Source organism: Macrosteles quadrilineatus, unplaced genomic scaffold (assembly GCF_028750875.1).
Source record: "Macrosteles quadrilineatus isolate MER2022 unplaced genomic scaffold, UCM_ALF_1.0 Scaffold_1__1_contigs__length_201487025, whole genome shotgun sequence".
Classification (NCBI taxonomy): Eukaryota; Metazoa; Arthropoda; class Insecta; order Hemiptera; family Cicadellidae; genus Macrosteles; species Macrosteles quadrilineatus.
This window is the reverse complement of record NW_026542594.1, coordinates 127,407,540-127,425,660: the sequence shown is the minus strand read 5'-3', so window position 1 is coordinate 127,425,660 and position 18,121 is coordinate 127,407,540. Positions and strand designations below refer to the sequence as shown.

Genomic DNA, 18,121 nt, shown 5'->3' with positions numbered 1-18,121 from the left:
GCTATAGATATACCAAGAACAAAACAACCTGCGCAGAAACGAAAAGATCAGAAATCATATTATTCAGCACTTACTCTTACTTGCCACACATAACACTGCCGCGGCACACACACTGCTGGATATCTTAGCTATCAGTGGTCCATCCCTAAGCACACATCACGTTCAAGTTTTTGCCCCAGGACTTACTATACAAGATAATTAACTCCCGAAAAAATTGGCCCACATTCCATACAGAGACTTTTGTAATCTTAACCTTAATTGCTCTGCTTTGGATGCTTATACTCTACGTTCGATGTGATTTTTTATGATTCTGGTGTACGTTCAATAGTTGAATATTTAAATTTTCTCATTTCTAATCTCCGAATTTAACACTACCCAGTCGTATGTTAAAGAGTTTCTAACCATATCCTCCTTGGTTAAATTATACTCTCTGACAACTATAGAAAGATAGATATGCCGCATTTCGTAAAGTCTAGAGCTGTAAACTTTCTGATTACTGGGCCTGTTAAAAAATTCCAGGGGCTAAGCTCAACAAACCCAACAACACATTGAAAACCACAAAGCCGGGTATTATTATACATCCCCCACAAAAACATACATACATACATACACACATTTATACATTTACACATTTATACATTTATAAATTTTTTTTTAAAAATCTTAAAAAACCTTATGGATCAAACTTAATAACAACTTTGGTAGGCCTATCAACAAATCTGAGAATGTATACAAAATATCCATCTGTTTCGATGCAATTAGTTAGCGTGTGAAGTTACTCCCATAGGTTCTGCAAGATCCTTTTACTCTGTTGCCGATATAACATCCGGACGAACTACTTGATAGGCTAGTGAACTAGTTTTTTTTCCTCAGTTAGTGAAGCTGAACTACTCTGCTACTTTGACCGCAGGGAATTCTGAGAATGACAAGTAAAGCAGTCTGTGCCAATGATATTCTTATATATATTTTTAAAGAAACTCTTAACAGATACTTTCCTGGTACTTAAATCGATTTTAAATTATCATTAACTACTTATAACGTCCACTCTTTGTGTAAATGTGTTATTTTTAGCCCAGTGCAGACAATTTCTACTCTCCTTTTGACTACAATTTATTTGACATAATTCCAATTCTTTTATAGGTTATTCCGTCTTGAAAGTATAGTACATAATGAACTCTTAGTTTTTTTTTTTATATTGGTTTATAGGAATTTCAATCTGGATTTTGCACCAAACATAGTACTACCTTTGCTTTGTTTAAACTTATAGATGACATATTTTAGATGGTCTCAATGTTAATCCCATTTGACTTCTAAAATGCGTTTGACTGCGTATAACATCCTCTTTTACTCCCCAAACTGCACTTGGATTGTATTTATGATAAGTATGTTGACGTATTGTGTCCTACATACCTGATTAGTGGGCAGTAGGTCAAAATTGGTGACAAAAATTCAACTTAGAAGCAGATTACTAGAGGTGCCCCTCAAGTATCTGTTCTTGGTCCACTACATTTTTAAGTTTAACTCAATGACATCACAGAACACACCTCACACTCACACTATCATCTGTATGGTGATGACTTGCAGATTTACTCCCACTTAAATGTAGACGAGATGGATACTGCTGTGTGACTCATCAACATTGAAATTGAATCAAAAACTCACTTCAATTCTTACATTGACATAACTTTTAGTTAATCTCTATCTCTATTTACTGATCAACGACAGTTAATCACTCAATGTGGCACAGCTGGCCTAGTAGTTATAACGCGAACTTCTGTCCATGAATTACTGGTCCCAGTCTCGTTAACTTTGAATTACCAAGTTATTGTTGATTACAATTACCAATAACTTGGTTAGATTGTGATAATGCTTAACAAGGTATTTCAATGCCCACCTTTAGCTCTGGACCCACCTACGAAGAAAAAAAAAATTGATCATAGATTCTTTATACTCTGTAAAAATCGCACGGTTACCAGAATGGAAGTAGTAAAGGTCATAAACATAGACAAATTACGTGACTAGAGGAAAATATAAATCAAAAGTAAATTAATAAATTAATAGTTATTTGTGCAACTAGTGAGAAAAGTTAACAATTGACTCACTCGAGAGAAACCCTTACTCACGAGCCGTAGGCGAGTGAGAAATGGTTTCTCGAGTGAGGCAATTGTACTTTGAACTCGAGTTGCACATTATACTTTTCCTACAGTTACCATAAAACAAATAAATTGGTCTTATGTTTCTTCAAACATAACCTATTTTTACACAGAAGTGAACTTTTAATATAACATTTAATGTGAAGTGACAAATAGAACAGTACAACAGTTGACCAGCTGATTTACAGCCAGTGCTGCCAACGTACTTCGCGCGCACACGACGTTGCCTGCATGTTACGCGCTCACTATTTCGTGCCTTCACGTTGCAAATCTGGAGTGAGACAAAGTAATTAGAGTGAGACAATGTTAACACATTGTCTCACTGATGAGCGAATTGGCCACTTTGCTTTCTCAAATCAGTGAGACAACATGTACATTGTTAGGTAACTGTAGGAAAAATATAATTTTAAATCCAAAAATAAACTATACCTTATGCCAAGATATTTTTTTTACATTCGAGCTTGTATTATTATTTGTAATGCTTATTATCCATGCCAATTCTGTTATAATATTCTTGGTGAACACTTTCCACTTAAGCCATACGCCTTGCTTTTCAATATCTTGAATGTTACAGTAAGATGTATCCAAATGAACAATTTAATTCTAGCGTGACCTTAGAATCTCTTAATATCGTTGGTATGTGCAATGTTACGAACATCCATATTTTCTCTAAGAAAAAACCCTGTAAATCAACTAAAAATTCTAACGACGATGAGCTCGGACCAAGGACATGCCTAAGGTGTGCATTGGGCTGAACGTTCTTGGTTTGTCATTTTCAGAGCAGTTACCAGCACTCAGGTGCTTTCCTCTGAAGGTGATGGGAGTGCTCGATAAGAGCGAGCAAAGCTCCCGTTCAGAGCAGCTTGACCCTTCTAAGCCCCTCATCGATGGAACTCATATGGTAAGTCCCTGGATTGATCATTTTGAATCTAATGCTAGGTATTGTTTATGCATTTTTGTGATAGGAGAATTGAAATATGAATAAACATATTATATTATTACGGTGTGTAAAACTGGGATTACAAATGATGCATAATGAAAATCTGATATGTTTGTTGGCAATTCGGATAAAAGAGAGTTTGCTCACTGGGGAAGTTTAAAATAAGATGTTTTTTTTATATTTTATTATTCATTATAGCTGTTGGCAGCAAATTGTGTTGCACTCTTGAATACCATATTATTGTTTCATTAAAATTTCACTTACGCTTTCTTTGAAAGATATATTTTTGGCATTCGCTTTTTAAATACATTAAATACATATATTTCAAACACTGTATTACAATTTTCCTGTTTTCCATTTTTTTTTCGATAAACACCAACCAACCAACCAATTCCCCTCAAGGTCTCCGTTAATAAACAAGGGCAGTTTACATTCCAGAAAATTCAAAATTCACCCGGATACTGGATGGACTATGTGAATCACTAATGTTAAAACTATAATGGTTTCAGGCAAATGCGTACACAGGGTTGTAGCTTGTAATAACAAACTTTGTGTCAATTTAAAGCATTCAAACCCATTTTAGAGCGAACAAACATAAGACATAAGAGTTAAGCCTCGGTTAAGTCTATGTTCAGGTATTGCCCTAAGAAGAGGCTACTCGTAAACAAAATAAAAGCTTACATAATTTGTTGACCCTAGACATGTGACAAAACCTCTATTACGAGAGGTCAATATTATTTAACAGTTTTTGAATATTTCTCATTGTTTAAATACCTTAATGACACACATGGATATGATTAGTTCCAAATGAAGAGTAACGATTAATATGAATATCAGTCCAGTATGTTCTATATTTTTAGAGGTTAGCAAAGGTGACTTAACAGTAACAGGACTAATTTATCTACTTGTAATTGATAATTAATGTAAACAGCATTTTTATGAGACTCTGAGTCTGTTTATTGGGGTGACTGGTTGTTAAGGGCTGTCTTTGTCATTACAATTATCCATTATTACAATAATATATTTACAGAATTAGGCTTGATATATGGTAAAAAAACAATAAAACGTTCTCTTATTCGTAAAATAGCATAAACTCTTATACAAATGTAATTAGTAAGTTACGTAAATTTATCCAAATTTGGCATACAAACGATAAATTGTCCAGGAAAGTGATCCAAAAATTAAATACTGGTTCCATAAATGAATATTTTGTTACAATTTAAGAATCTTAATTTCAAAGCCTAAACTAAAAATAAACGACATAACATTTTCTAAGAATTGCTTGTCTCACACAAAATAAAACTATTGGCAGGTGGTAGCCTTAGTCAGAAAGCAATAACGGGTGAACCTATGTCAATCACAATTATGCTTCATTAGGTGTGCATTGACGCAGCTAGCATAACCATTTTGAGGTAATGTGGGATGATATGAAACGGAGCATTAATAATTCAATAACTCAAATAATATTGTTAGGTATGATATTTTACCTGTTTTCAAACATTCTTTTGTTAATGATAATAAGCTTTACAATTCTATCTACTTTTGCATTCGATCTCAATTTACAATAAAACCCTCATTTTAAAAAACCATTGTCTGTATTTATAAGAATATGCGGTTGCTAACCATGATGTTAGATAGTGGTAAAAAATCAAATGATACTTTGGAAATAGAGCCATAATTTCCGTCATAACATTGAGACAAAACGATCTCGATTATTGGTTTTAACATATTTGATTCTGTTAAATTTACCATTCATAAAATCCAGACTTTTTATGTTCTTCTTCATGTTCCTGTTTATTTTTCCTAACCACTTCAGTTTAAAGGTCATTAATACTTAAATAATCTCTTAAATAATGTTTAAGTGTTATAAGATGGAATATAAGAATTTGGAGAGTTGTATTAACAGTTTTTTAAGGAACGATTTAAGGGTTAGGGTCATTGATAGGAATCACACAACATGTAAAATCAAGATAAAAATTCTAACTAACTAAATGATCTTGCTTTGTTTTGATTTCTAAGACTCGTCGTGAACTTTTAAAGCTTAGTAAATCTGACTGTCAAATCAAATTTAGTTTAGATTTTACTTATTTCAAAGCTATACAGGGTGATTGATATAAGTGTGCCAGCCGTTTTATTCGAAAACTATTAAGAGATATCAAAAAAAGTTAAATGGTAAGTGCCTTGGATTTGTTATTTAAAAAATTATAGTCAAGTCAAAAACATTATTTTAGCCGCCATTTTTCCAATATGGCCGCCAACTTTGATTTTTCTTACGGAATACCCTGTATTTTATGATGTATTCTGGTAGAAAAAGTAATTTTAAGACGATTTTATTCTTGTGATTTTTTTCATAAACCTAATTGTTTTAAAGATAATAATGGTTAAAGTTTTGAAATTTCTGCATGAGAAAGAGTTTCAAAGCAAGCATGCCAGCTGTTTTGCTCGAAAACCATTCAAAATTTCACAACTTAAACCATTATTATCTTTGAAACGGTTAGGTTTATGAAAAAAATCACAAGAATAAAATTGTCTTAAAATTACCTTTTCTACCTGTATACATCATAAAATACAGGGTGTTCAATAAGAAAAATCAAAGTTGGCAGCCATATTGGAAAAATGGCAGCTAAAATAATTTTTTTGACTTGACTATAATTTTTTTAATAAAAAATCCAAGGCACTTACCTTTTAACTTTTTTTGATATCTCTTATAGTTTTCGAATAAAACGGCTGGCACACTTATATCAATCACCCTGTATAATCCTTCACTAAGCCTTTCCATGATATTTATTGAAATTATCACACCATAGAACAATAAAAAAAATATCTCTCAGTTTAGCTTCGTATGTTTTAGCCGGAGTATGTTTTGGTACTAAATATAATCGGGTAAGTATTTTATCTAAGAACAATTCTAGGATTTCTTAAAAAAAATTAGGTTGAATATAAATTATATCCTTATACGGCTTAATGACAAAAAAGTGAGGGACAATATTTATCCCATTGATAGGACGGTACGGTAGTTATTTGCTGTCAGTGGAGGCAAGATAAGACCAAAACAATAGGGGATGAAGCTCAGCGAGGACTTACCCTTCATCAGCTACGCCTCTCATTTACTAGTTTAAGAGTGTTCTGTTTATTTAACAAATTGATAAAACAATCAGATTTTTAATAAACCAAAAATGGTAGTCAAGCAAAATGATTTAAAATTCAAACAGCGTGCTTAAAATCAATAGTAAATATCTTCAATTTATAATTGTTTTCAAATTAAATTAATCTTAGAAAATACGGTAGCATATTTTATTTTTTATTTATCCTATATTACATTTTAAACACAATTATTTCTTTTTCAAGCCCACTGTAGTAGCTAAACACAGAGGTATTGTCACATACGATTATTACATTTAATAAGGAATATGATATTATTTGTGATAGGCTAATATGTGGTATAACCGATTTAAAAATCACGATTTCAAGTCAAATGAACACGATCTGCCAACGGACGTACGATCATAATTTATTTTAATAATCAGAATAGCCGTTTTTAACCTGCACCCATTACTCCCTGAAAATAATCAACTTGTGTTGCCTAGTTTTGTTTTCTCTACAACGCTATAATCAGTAGTTATTACCAGAATTGAGTCCTAAATAAATGCACTAAACTACTTATTTACAGGGCATATTCCTTTATTTTGCATTTTGTTTCATCCTCCTACAGGATACTGTACTTCTTATACAGTATTAAAGGCATTATTATTGTTTATCTACGGTATTTTACCGCTGAAAGTATTTCTACCACAACAAAGAAACCGTCTAAGTATAGAGTTAAAACGTTATACCATGTAAAAAACATTTAAAATAGGTTTTTAAGGTTTTACATATACGGTACTAAAAGAGGAACACTACATGTATATTAGAATTTTTAGTCTGTAGCCTATACGTAAATCATTAGAGTAATTAAATTGTCCATACATAACAAGTGCAATTAAAATGCTTAGACGCTAAAGTCAAAACCTGCTAGGTCATTAGCTAAATGAATATAAAGCCATCTGGCAACAGTTACAAGCAATTAACAGGAACGAAGAACGTAATAAGTATTTCTGTCATAACTTGTATATTATGAGGTATACTAATTAAATTAATTTAGTTTTTATAAGTAGACTTTTATTAAATTTCTCACAACTTTAACTTGAATTCAGAGTATATTTTTGTAATGAAAAATATATTTGTTCTACATCATCTCGATTGATGATAGGATTTCTGTTTATTATTTGGCTTTTGTTTGTTTTATTTTATATATCAAGTAAATTAGTGCACCTAATAAACTTTGACGTTTCATGAAACATCAATGTTACCGATATGTAAATAATGTCTGGTAAAGTAAAAATATGTTTAAGTAAAAATATAGTAAAGGTATAAATAGTCATATCATACAAATATTTCATATTACGAACGATAGAAAGGGTCGGTAACACTGGTTGTTTATAGAACTACAAGATATTTTATTTTAAAATTTCTTACCTAGACGTACATCTTATATTTGTATTTTCATGGTTTTTTTGTATGTTGATTTGGAAATCCAATGGATTCAACTCACAAATATGGTTACGATCTCGTATGTGATAAAAAAACATAATATGTAAACTTATGTTTTTCTAATAAGGAGAAGATATAAAATATGCTACGATATTAACTCTATAATTTGTTTACCACTGAAAGAGTAAAAATCCTGTGAGTTTAAGTAACAATAGAAGTTCAATATAATAAAAACATGGTGAAGAAATAGCAGGATTGCAAAATAAGTGCAATCAAGTAAATAATAATCACTCATCAATTAATTGTGCCTGAGACTAAACTTTAAACTTTGTGTTTAACTAGGTTAATATCGTGAAAATTACGAATTTCCAAATCAAAAAAGAACGAGCTTGATCTCTCAACCTAAACATATTTTTATCAACCTCTATATTTAATATATACCTGTGCTAAGTGCAAACCCATGTAAAATTGCTAAAACTCTGAAAACTCAATTTAACCTTATCTCATGCTTTCAAAGCAATTATCGTAAGCGATTTCTCAAGTCCCAAAATCCCCACGTTTGTTAACCAAAGCTTCCCCGGAGAGTGTTCTGTCGTCGTATGAGCCTCATTTACATAATACAATTCAGGGTTACATGAAACTGATATTCGTTCATATGTTTAAAGACAGAGGAATAAAGCGTTATATATATGACAGGTAGTTAACGTAGTTTTACTTGTTTGTAAAAGGTTTTAAACAATCTTGGATACTTTTTTTTAGAATTTCCATGTAATACATGATTTAATTTATTTGATTCTTAAAAAAATTTTTATGTTAGCCTGGATTAATCAATCTTCGGACCAAAGTTTGTTTAACATAAAAGAGATACAACCTTACGTATAATCTGTTCTAATTAATGTCCTACGTTCTATCTATTTTTTACACAAATTCAACTCGCTATAATAGCATCTTACTAAAACCACTAAAGTTTTACTAAAACATGTTGAGGAAAGGAAAAAACTAATATACCAGTATAGGTGGGGTAGGAATTTGGTCTCCAATTTGATCTAGCTTGCTTGGCTACGACGGAAAATCAATGAGAGAGTTTAATCTACGGTAATCCCTTTTACATATACCTTAAACCTTCTTACATCCTTTCTTATAAAACGTTGATATCCTATCCATACAGTTTGAAATAGATTGTCAGGTATATTTATAAAACATTCCTCATATTTGGTAATGCCTGTAGGTTTGTACGTATTCTTCTGTGTGTTACATGCAAGATCTGGTGTAAACGTTCATTGAGAATTATATAAAACAAGACCTAGAAATATTTTTCTAAAAAATTCACATTTATTTTAAATTATAAATTAGTCCTCTACAAAAGAACTCACACAATGTTTGAGGTTTTAGTCAAATAAGATCTCATATCTGTATACAGGGTGATTGATATAAGTGTGCCAGCTGTTTTATTCGAAAATAAATGTGAAATATCGAATAGTTTTCGAATAAAACAGCTGGCCTGCTTGCTTAGGCATTTGTGAAAACTCTTTCTCATGCCGAAATTTCAAAACCTTAACCATTATTATCTTTGAAACGGTTAGGTTTATGAAAGAAAACACAGGAGTAAAATGTTCTTCAAATTACATTTTCTACCGGAATACATCATAAAATACAGTTCGATAAGAAAAATCAAAGTTGGCGGCCATATTGGAAAAATGGTGGCTAACATATTTTTTTGACCACAATTTTTTTAATAAAAAATTCAAGGCACGTACCATTTAACTTTTTTTGATATATCTTATAGTTTTCGAATAAAACAGCTGGCACACTTATGTCAATCACCCTGTATACTGATACGATTCATTTTTTGGTTGACTTATACTTTGCTAAGTTTTACACTCCAACTTCAAATGTTTAGACAGCCATGATATTTGAATGATACATTAGACTAACCTCGATAGTATAATTGTTTCAATTTGTTTAGTGTTAGTATTGTAATGTCTTAGGGGGTATCCAACCCTAGTATTTGCGACTTAAACTTCAGTAAGGGAGGGTGGGGTTCGATTCCCGTCGTATCCACAAAACACTTGAGGGGCTCGGACCGCGTTTAAATGACTCGTTCAAAATGCCACTGGCAAAATATAAACATAATTATGTATATAGACAAGTTTATCCTTTTCCCGTTATTTGTTTGAATTTCATTTTTAACGATGGTGATTTTATGTTGTGCTTCCATAACGGTTAGTAAAATACAAATAATTCATGACATTTCGAGATTTGGAATCTGATCCCGTCCTCAGGTGTAAAAACACCCAACCAAAGCCTAGCAATCATAAATAAATATATACCATACATTGAATATGGCAGGAAAAAGAAAAACATATTGTTGTTACAATAAGCCTTAGAAAGCAATACAAGAATAACACACGGTAACAAGTCTACACCAAGTGGTGGAACTAGTAATACTTCACAGACTGACCGAAATGTAATAATACAATATCATAACCGAAATAAAATATATCAAAATAAAGCTAGAACATAGTTTTAAATTGTTTTTGTCACATTTCAGTATTTTTCTTAAAATATTTACCCTTATTTGTCACGTTCTTTGGGAAAAGTACTCACTATTTGTTTTCTTTCATTACGTATTTCCACATTACTGTAACTTCGTTTCTCCGATGTTCTGATCAACGTAAGTTATTAAATTAAATACTGTAATGCAAAGTAAGGTCAACTATTTTAAAAGTTGAAGATTTTTGTTGTTCTGCGAGTCTTTTATGAACTTTGACCATAATCAAATTCAAAAACTTATAGACCCTATACATTAATTCATTAATTTAGTCGCACTTTATTTTTTTTATCTATTATAATTAGTTATTTGATATGTTGTTGCTTTTGATACCTTTTAAGCCATCTAAAGAAACACTACTAAAAACCTTCTTGATATTAAGACATCAAAGCTTATCTTTTTTCCATGCAAACCTATACAGATCATACAAATCAAAATTAATTGTTATCGTTTGAAATGTAAAAATATTTTCGTTAAGAACTCATACCATATAATCGTGTATACGATAATGTTATTGTACATACGAGCATATTTCAAGTTAAATGGAAAATACAGAACCAATTTAAGATTGATGAAATAGTTATTTGTGTAACTAGTGGGCAAAGTGGCACTTTGCTGCACACGAGAGCAATGTTTACGCACGGAATGATCTCGAGTGCAGCAAAGGCCTTTTGCACTCGTGTTACACATTATATTTTTCCTACAGTCACCCGACAAAGTTGCCTTCCTTGTACTGTTTTAGTACAGAAAGCTGCTAATTGCTGCATATTTATACTTTGCCGTACGGTTTATACTTTGCCGTGCGGTTTATACTTTGCGGTACGGTTTATACTTTGCCGCACATCAGGATTCCAACGAAACAACATAAAACAGCGTGGTTCTATTATGCACGTAATCCGTGTATGCTTGGAAATAGGTTGGCAACACTTAAAGATAATAATACTATGAGCAGCTGATTGACTATTATAACTACGATTTAACCTGTCATTTCGTGTTTATAGTTTCGGTATTTCTGAACTTTTTGGACTTTTCTTTTAAACGTTTTTAAAACATTCCTACGATCTTAATAAACAAGAAAATGCCTTTAAAGCATTCTTTTAAGGCGTGGAAACCACTTCAAATTACAAAAACATACGGAACTATATTCTCTAAACGCGGAGCACATTTCCTGCCGAGGAAAAATAGCGGAGTGATACGGACCGCGGGTACTACTTTCTCTAGGGCACCATTTGTGTTGCCAGCTGAACCTAAAAACGTGTTGTATAGTGTTTGAAAGACTAATTATTTATATGCTTTATAGTGACTGTAGGAAAAATATAATGTGTAACACGAGTGAAAAAGGCCTTTGCTGCACTCGAGATCATTCCGCACTCGCCTGCGGCTCGTGAGTAAACATTGCTCTCGTGTGCAGCAAAGTGCCACTTTCACCACTAGTTACACAAATAACTATTTCCTACAGTCACTATAAAGCATATAAATAATTAGTCTTTCAAACACTTTACAACACTTTTTAGGTTCAGCTGGCAACACAATTGGTGCCCTAGAGAAAGTAGTACCCGCGGTCCGTATCACTCCGCTATTTTTCCTCGGCAAGATGTGCTCCGCGTTTTGAGAATATAGTTCCGTATGTTTTCATAATTTGAAGTGGTTTCCTCGCCTAAAAAAATGCTTTAAAGGTATTTTCTTGTTTATTAAGATCGTAGGAATGTTTTAAAAACGTTTAAAAGAAAAGTCCAGAAAGTTCAGAAATACCGAAACTATAAACACGAAATGACAGGTTAAATCGTAGTTATAATCGTCAATCAGCTGCTCATAGTATTATTATCTTTAAGTGTTGCCAACCTATTTCCAAGCGTACACGGATTACGTGCATAATAGAACCACACTGTTTTGTGTTGTTTCGTTGGAGGATTTCGTTGGAATCCTGATGTGCGGCAAAGTATAAACCGTACGAAAAAGTATAAACCGTACGGCAAAGTATAAATATGCAGCAATTAGCAGCTTTCTGTACTATAAACAGTACAAGGAAGCCAACTTTGTCGGGTGACTGTAGGAAAAACATATTTGTTGATCATAGATTCTAAACCCTATCAGATTTGAAATCATTAAATAATCAATCATCTTCAAGTCTAACCTGTGTTCTGATCAAAATTTCCTTTTTGACGACCTGTGTTCTGATCTGAATTGCAGAAGAGTTGCCGTATTTTAAATTAGAGGTAATAAATCATAGCTGGCTGCCGCAGTGCTTCAGAAGGCTGACTCATTATGGAAACAAAAAGGGTTCGTCAATTTATATAAAAATTAACAATTCTGTATTTTTCAATGAAATGTAACTAATAATGAATTTAGCTATAGCGTATACTTGAACATGCAATCATTTTCTATCCTCTTTCAATCATTATTGTAAGGAACGTTATATTTATTAATTGGGTAAAATATATGACTACATCCTATTTTCTTAGTAAACAAAGCTATATAATTTTTAGGATTCCTAAAGTATTTTTATCTCTATTATATACAAGAATTGTATTCTGTTTACCCTGACTGAAAGCTATCAGTTTTCTAGTCACCAATTCTTAATACCTCTTATTAAGAATTGGTGACTAGAAAACTTGACAAATGCAAATCCACAGATAAGTTATAATTTGTTTTTTTTTTTTTTTAGGGAGAGGAGGGAAAATGCTTTTACGCACACAGGTAGCCAGCCTGTAGTGTGAGACTCCTGAAAATTGTCAGACTACTCACTAAAAAACCCCCTCTACTCTGTTGGACACAGACCTGGAATTGTTTGTCACATTACTTCAAGTCAGGCCAACATGTGACCTAAGCCCTCAGGGCTCGCACCGTTTCTGGCATTTCGATTCTTAATGACCTACAACCGCATCCCGGTCAAGGTCGATCTTCTTGGCGCGGAGAATACCCTGGATATAATGTGACACACAGGTCCAATTGTCCTCACCCTCCGTCATAATCGGTATGACCGTGTCCACCGACAGCAGTCCTATTAATTGTTGAGCCTCCAGGCGGGGCCTTTCCCAGCGCTGGCAGTGGAAAAATGTATGTTCCACGTCATCGAGAATGCCTGGGCAGTATATGCAGTCGGGTGACACGGCTTTGCCCATCCTGAACAGGTACGACCGGAAAAAGCCGTGTCCCGTCAGAAATTGGGTGAGGTAGAAGTCCACCTCTCCGTACCGCCGATCAACCCAAGGTTGGACTTGCTGTATCAGTCGCCTGGTCCAGAGTCCCCGTGTCTCCTGTTCCCAGCCCTCCTGCCACAGCTGGTAGGTGCGGGTGCGTTCCTCTGTTCGTGCCTCGTCCTCCCCACGGCGCCGGTAAATTGCCTTTCTCTCCGCCGCCAAAAGTTTGACGGGGATGACTCCAGCAATCACCAGGACGGCGGGCTCGGACACCGTTCGGTAGGCAGATGCTACCCTCAGTGCTGCCTGACGCTGCACTCGGGCGAGCCGCATCCTGTATGCCTCCTTATTTAGTGCGTCTGCCCACACCTCAGCACCGTACAAGAGTACGGACTGGACCGAAGACATTAACAGCCTTCTACGACTGGACCGAGGCCCTCCGACATTGGCCATCAACCGGCTAAGAGAAGAAACCACCCTAGCGGCCTTGTCCGCTGTACGGAAGATCTGATCCCGCCAGCTAAGCTTGCTGTCTACCATGACCCCAAGATACTTGGCAGAACGAACAGTTTGAACCTCGACGGCTCCCACCCTCAACGGCACGATGGTGTCAATCCGTTTTTTTGTCAAAATCACGATCTCGGTTTAGCTCAGAGCAAGCGAGAGACCGTGGTCTGCCATCCATGCGTTTATGGTACGCATAACTCGGTTTAGCTTTAGCTGAGCCAGCTCAACGCTACGTGCAGCTATCAAAGCTGCATTGTCGTCTGCGTATCCAACCAAGACTGTTTCCTCAGGCATTTCAGACCTCAGAAGGCTGTCATAAGCGACGTTCCAGAGGTCTGGGCCGAGTATGGAACCTTGGGCAGCACCAGAAGTGACACTCATCGTCCGCGGGCCCTCCGCAGTGTCATACGTTAGGAGGCGAAACCGGAGATAATCCTCAATGATGCGCATGAGGTATGCCGGCACGTGGAAGGTGTTCTCCAGAGCATCCAGCATATCGCACCACCTCGCCGAATTAAATGCATTTCGCACATCGAGCGTTACGAGCAGCACAACCCTGCGAGAGTAGTGGGTAAAATCCTCAGCTATCATCACGGCTTGCTTCACCTCCTCAATCGCATCAATCGTTGATCGCCCCATCCTGAATCCATACTGACGAGGGGAGAGGTCCCCCGCAGCGACAACGGCTGAATTTAGCCGGGAACGGATCAATTTCTCGAGGACTTTGCCAGCCGTATCCAACATACACAGAGGTCTGTAAGAGGATGGCAGATCTGGGTCTCCCTTGCCCTTCCCAACAAGCACAAGCCTAGCTGTCTTCCAGCACAAGGGGAAAACCCATTCAACCAGGCAGGCGTTATACATGCTCAAAAGGATCAAGGGGTTGGTAGTCAAAACCTTCTTGAGGACTTCACCGGGCACCCCATCGGGACCAGGAGCCTTGTTGTTCTTCAGGGATATGACGGCCGCCACCAGCTCTTCAGGGCTGAAAAGTGGGACGTCGTCCACCCTTCCATAATCCCGCAGTGGGCGCAACGCGTGAGCCGGGAAAAGGGACTCGACTATCCTCTCCATAGTGAACCTGTCCATGACGGAAGGTGGAGAGCGGGTTCCAAGTTTCTTGGTTACAAGTTTGTAACCCAGGCCCCACGGGTTGGAATCAACATCGTCCCTTAATTTATCCCAGCAACTGCGTTTACTCCGATTGATGGCTCGACGAAGATACCTCCTAGCCACCCTATAAGCATCCGACTTACGCCGTCTGTCTAGGGATTCTCTAGCCCTGGTAGCAAGTCTTCTGGCCCTCAATGCCGCTCGACGCAATTCCGCAATCTCGGCAGTCCACCAGTACACAGGACGCTTATTGCACCGGTATCTCCTGCGAGGCATAGACTCATCGCAGGCCGAGACAATCAGTTTCATCGTGGATGTAACTAACGCCTCTGCGTGAGGCACGCCAGTTGCAGGATGAACCACCGGCGTTCTTCGTAGGATGGCTCCATTGAATTTTGCCACGTCCAGTTTTTTAATGTTCCATCGAACGGGCACTTGACGAAACGCTGCCACTTGTCTCTGATGACCATCCAGGACGTCAAAAATTATGTACTGGTGGTCACTGGCCGTGTAATCCTCCAGGACTCTCCAGGCTCTGATCCTTGGCAAAAGAGACTCAGATGCAAGGGTAATGTCTGGGATCGTTCCCCGCATCCCAGGGCGCCGGAAAGTTGGCGTGTTGCCCTCGTTGACGACAACGAGTCCGGCTCTGGCAGCAAAGTCCAGAATGTACTTGCCCCGGGAATTTGTGAGGGTCATTCCCCACTCGACAGCCCTAGCATTAAAATCCCCACCCACGACGACGTGTCCTGTGGTATTGCGCACGCTCTCTTCCAGGCGGTCTATCTTCTCACGAAAGTCACGGATGGCCTCATTGGGAGTGAGGTAGACACTAAAGTAAGTGACATCCCGGCACCGAACCCAAACGAAACCTCGGCCCTTCGCGTGACCCCGTACTTGTACTGTAGCTGCATTACGCGCCCAGATTGCAGCAGTACCAAGACTATCAGGGAACCAAAAAGCTGGGTCCCTATCACGGTACTGGTAATGTTCGCTGACTAAAAGCGCGTCGACATCGTGTTCTAGGGCAAACTGACATAGAAGTGCGTCAGCCGTCCTGGATCGCTCAAGATTGCATTGAAGGATTCTTATCTTCGTGGGAGGGCTTTCGCTTGTTGTAGTGCAGATTTAAATGCACTGCACTGTCCAGACCCAGCTATATGCTTCAAGTGTTTTTCAGCGAGCCCATTTTCTTTGCAAAGAAAACAGGACTCGACTTGGCAGTCCTTACGGATGTTACCGACTTCCCCGCACCGAAGGCAGTTCTTGCTTCGGTCGGGTCCCTTGCAGTTTCGGGAGGAATGGCCGAAACAGAGGCATTTAAAACACCTCTTTACTTCCACTCTCCGTCTGAGCCTGCAGTTGACCCAGCCGACTCTCAGATGTTGGAGATAAGTTATAATAGGCATAATATTATTGTAGTATATGTATTTATATTCTCAATGACTGCTTTCAGTGGTTTATAATTCTTATGGTGACAACTTAGACCATTAGAGCGTGTGACGTCACTCAAAGAGGCGAGGGTATCCTGTCAGACACCAATTGAATTTTGTTGTGTGGAAACACGATATCTTTGTGGTTTGTTACTCACTTTACCACAAAGAGCCTACTAGACCGGATTTACAGCATGTAGCATAAATATACATATGTATGTGAATTTGTATTTCATCTAGAATTTTTTTGGAACACACTTATACTGTTTTTATTCAAAACGTTTACACATAGTCATCTATCTATGATTTGGAAATATTTGATCTTTTAGGTTCAGTTTTCAAAATCGACGTTAGTGTGCCACGACTGAAACTACCACCATGGCCGAATAGCTAACCTATAAAAATATAATCCTGAATTTTATTTGAATAGTTTATAATTAGTCAATACTTTCATTTAAAATTAAATGTATGTTTTTCTTTATAAGTTTATAATGTATGCCTTTCGTAATCGTAAGTTTGCAAAAATATATTCGTCTGTAATTCTAAAACAGTTATGTTGGCAAAATACAGTATATACGCTCTTGCTATATTTCACTTTTTTAATATTTTAAGATAATTTACAAGTTTAATATGTTTTTTGATTAGTATTAAACTAATAGTATAATCATTTATAGATTTTAAAATTGTATAAATTAAGCATACGACTACTCTATAAGATTAGCTAAGTTATGTATTAACTATATTATAATCTGACCTAACCTAACTAAATTATGTGTTTTAGCATAGTTGGTAGTTGGCACATAACGGTCGGTACCTTAACTGGAAATTAAATGAAAAATTCTTTATTTTACTAGGCAAAGTTATGGCCACATGGCCCTCTCTTACACTTAACCTGACAAACTTAAATATAAATAAATAAAAATACAATGAAATTTCTTAATCTAATATAAATATATATATATTAACACATGAAGAGCACGTTAAACAAAAATTCAATTTAAAAAATAGTAATTATTATAAATATAATATATACAAAAGAAAACACGTTCACACACACGCACCAGCAATCGCGCAAAGAAGCAGAAGCCCTAGGACACGCCAGCGGAGGATCATTTGCTCAAAGTAGAGATTTTTTAGTGCCGCCACAAACTGGGAGCGTTTACCAAGGGATTTAATGTGTAGGGGTGGGCTGTTCCAAAGACGACAAGCGGTAACAACAAAAGCCATGTCATAAGCGGTGGTCACATGATGAGGTATACGCAATGTGATCGAAGAAGAACGAGAAATTCGTGAACTACCTTGAGACACAAATTAAAAATCTAATGTAAAATATTTCGGGGAGCCTGATTTCAAAATTAAAAAGACCAATGACAAAATTTTGATGGATCTTTGATAATAACTGGATGATTAACTTGAGGTACCCACTGTTACTTTCGGTGACGTAGCTCAGGAGTGAAACTCAGCATTCGCTTACAAAACCCAACTTTGTTAAAACCCAAAACGATTCAAAGAACACAAAGACTAAAATCAAATAAAAAAGCAAAGTTGACTGGAACTGTAAAAACCATTTAGTTAGAAACTGAAACCCCAATTTGGAAAAGACTCTAAACCCCAATTTTTAAAACCATTAACATTGTCCTACCTGGACTCAAGGCTCCAGCTCCCCCAGCAGGACCCTGTCCTCCGGTGCACCACACTCACCACTCCACACAAAACTGACCCCTTGATCAAGTGCACTGGCCTACTTAAAGCAA

The 18,121-nt window shown here is 36.3% G+C and overlaps 1 protein-coding gene across 4 annotated transcripts in view; it reads left to right on the top strand.

Annotated features, from left to right (window-relative positions):
- LOC128984528 (synaptotagmin-7-like) overlaps positions 1 to 18,121 on the top strand; it is an 831,102-nt gene that overhangs the window by 112,880 nt on the left and 700,101 nt on the right. For 3 of the 4 annotated variants that reach the window (XM_054403861.1, XM_054403871.1, XM_054403865.1), the window contains exon 2: positions 2,933 to 3,054. The exons of the other annotated variant lie outside the window; for it this stretch is intronic. In XM_054403861.1, the coding sequence (XP_054259836.1) occupies positions 2,971 to 3,054 (84 nt within the window). In that variant the 5' untranslated portion in view covers positions 2,933 to 2,970. The remainder of the gene's footprint in view (positions 1 to 2,932; positions 3,055 to 18,121) is intronic. 4 annotated transcript variants of the gene reach the window in all.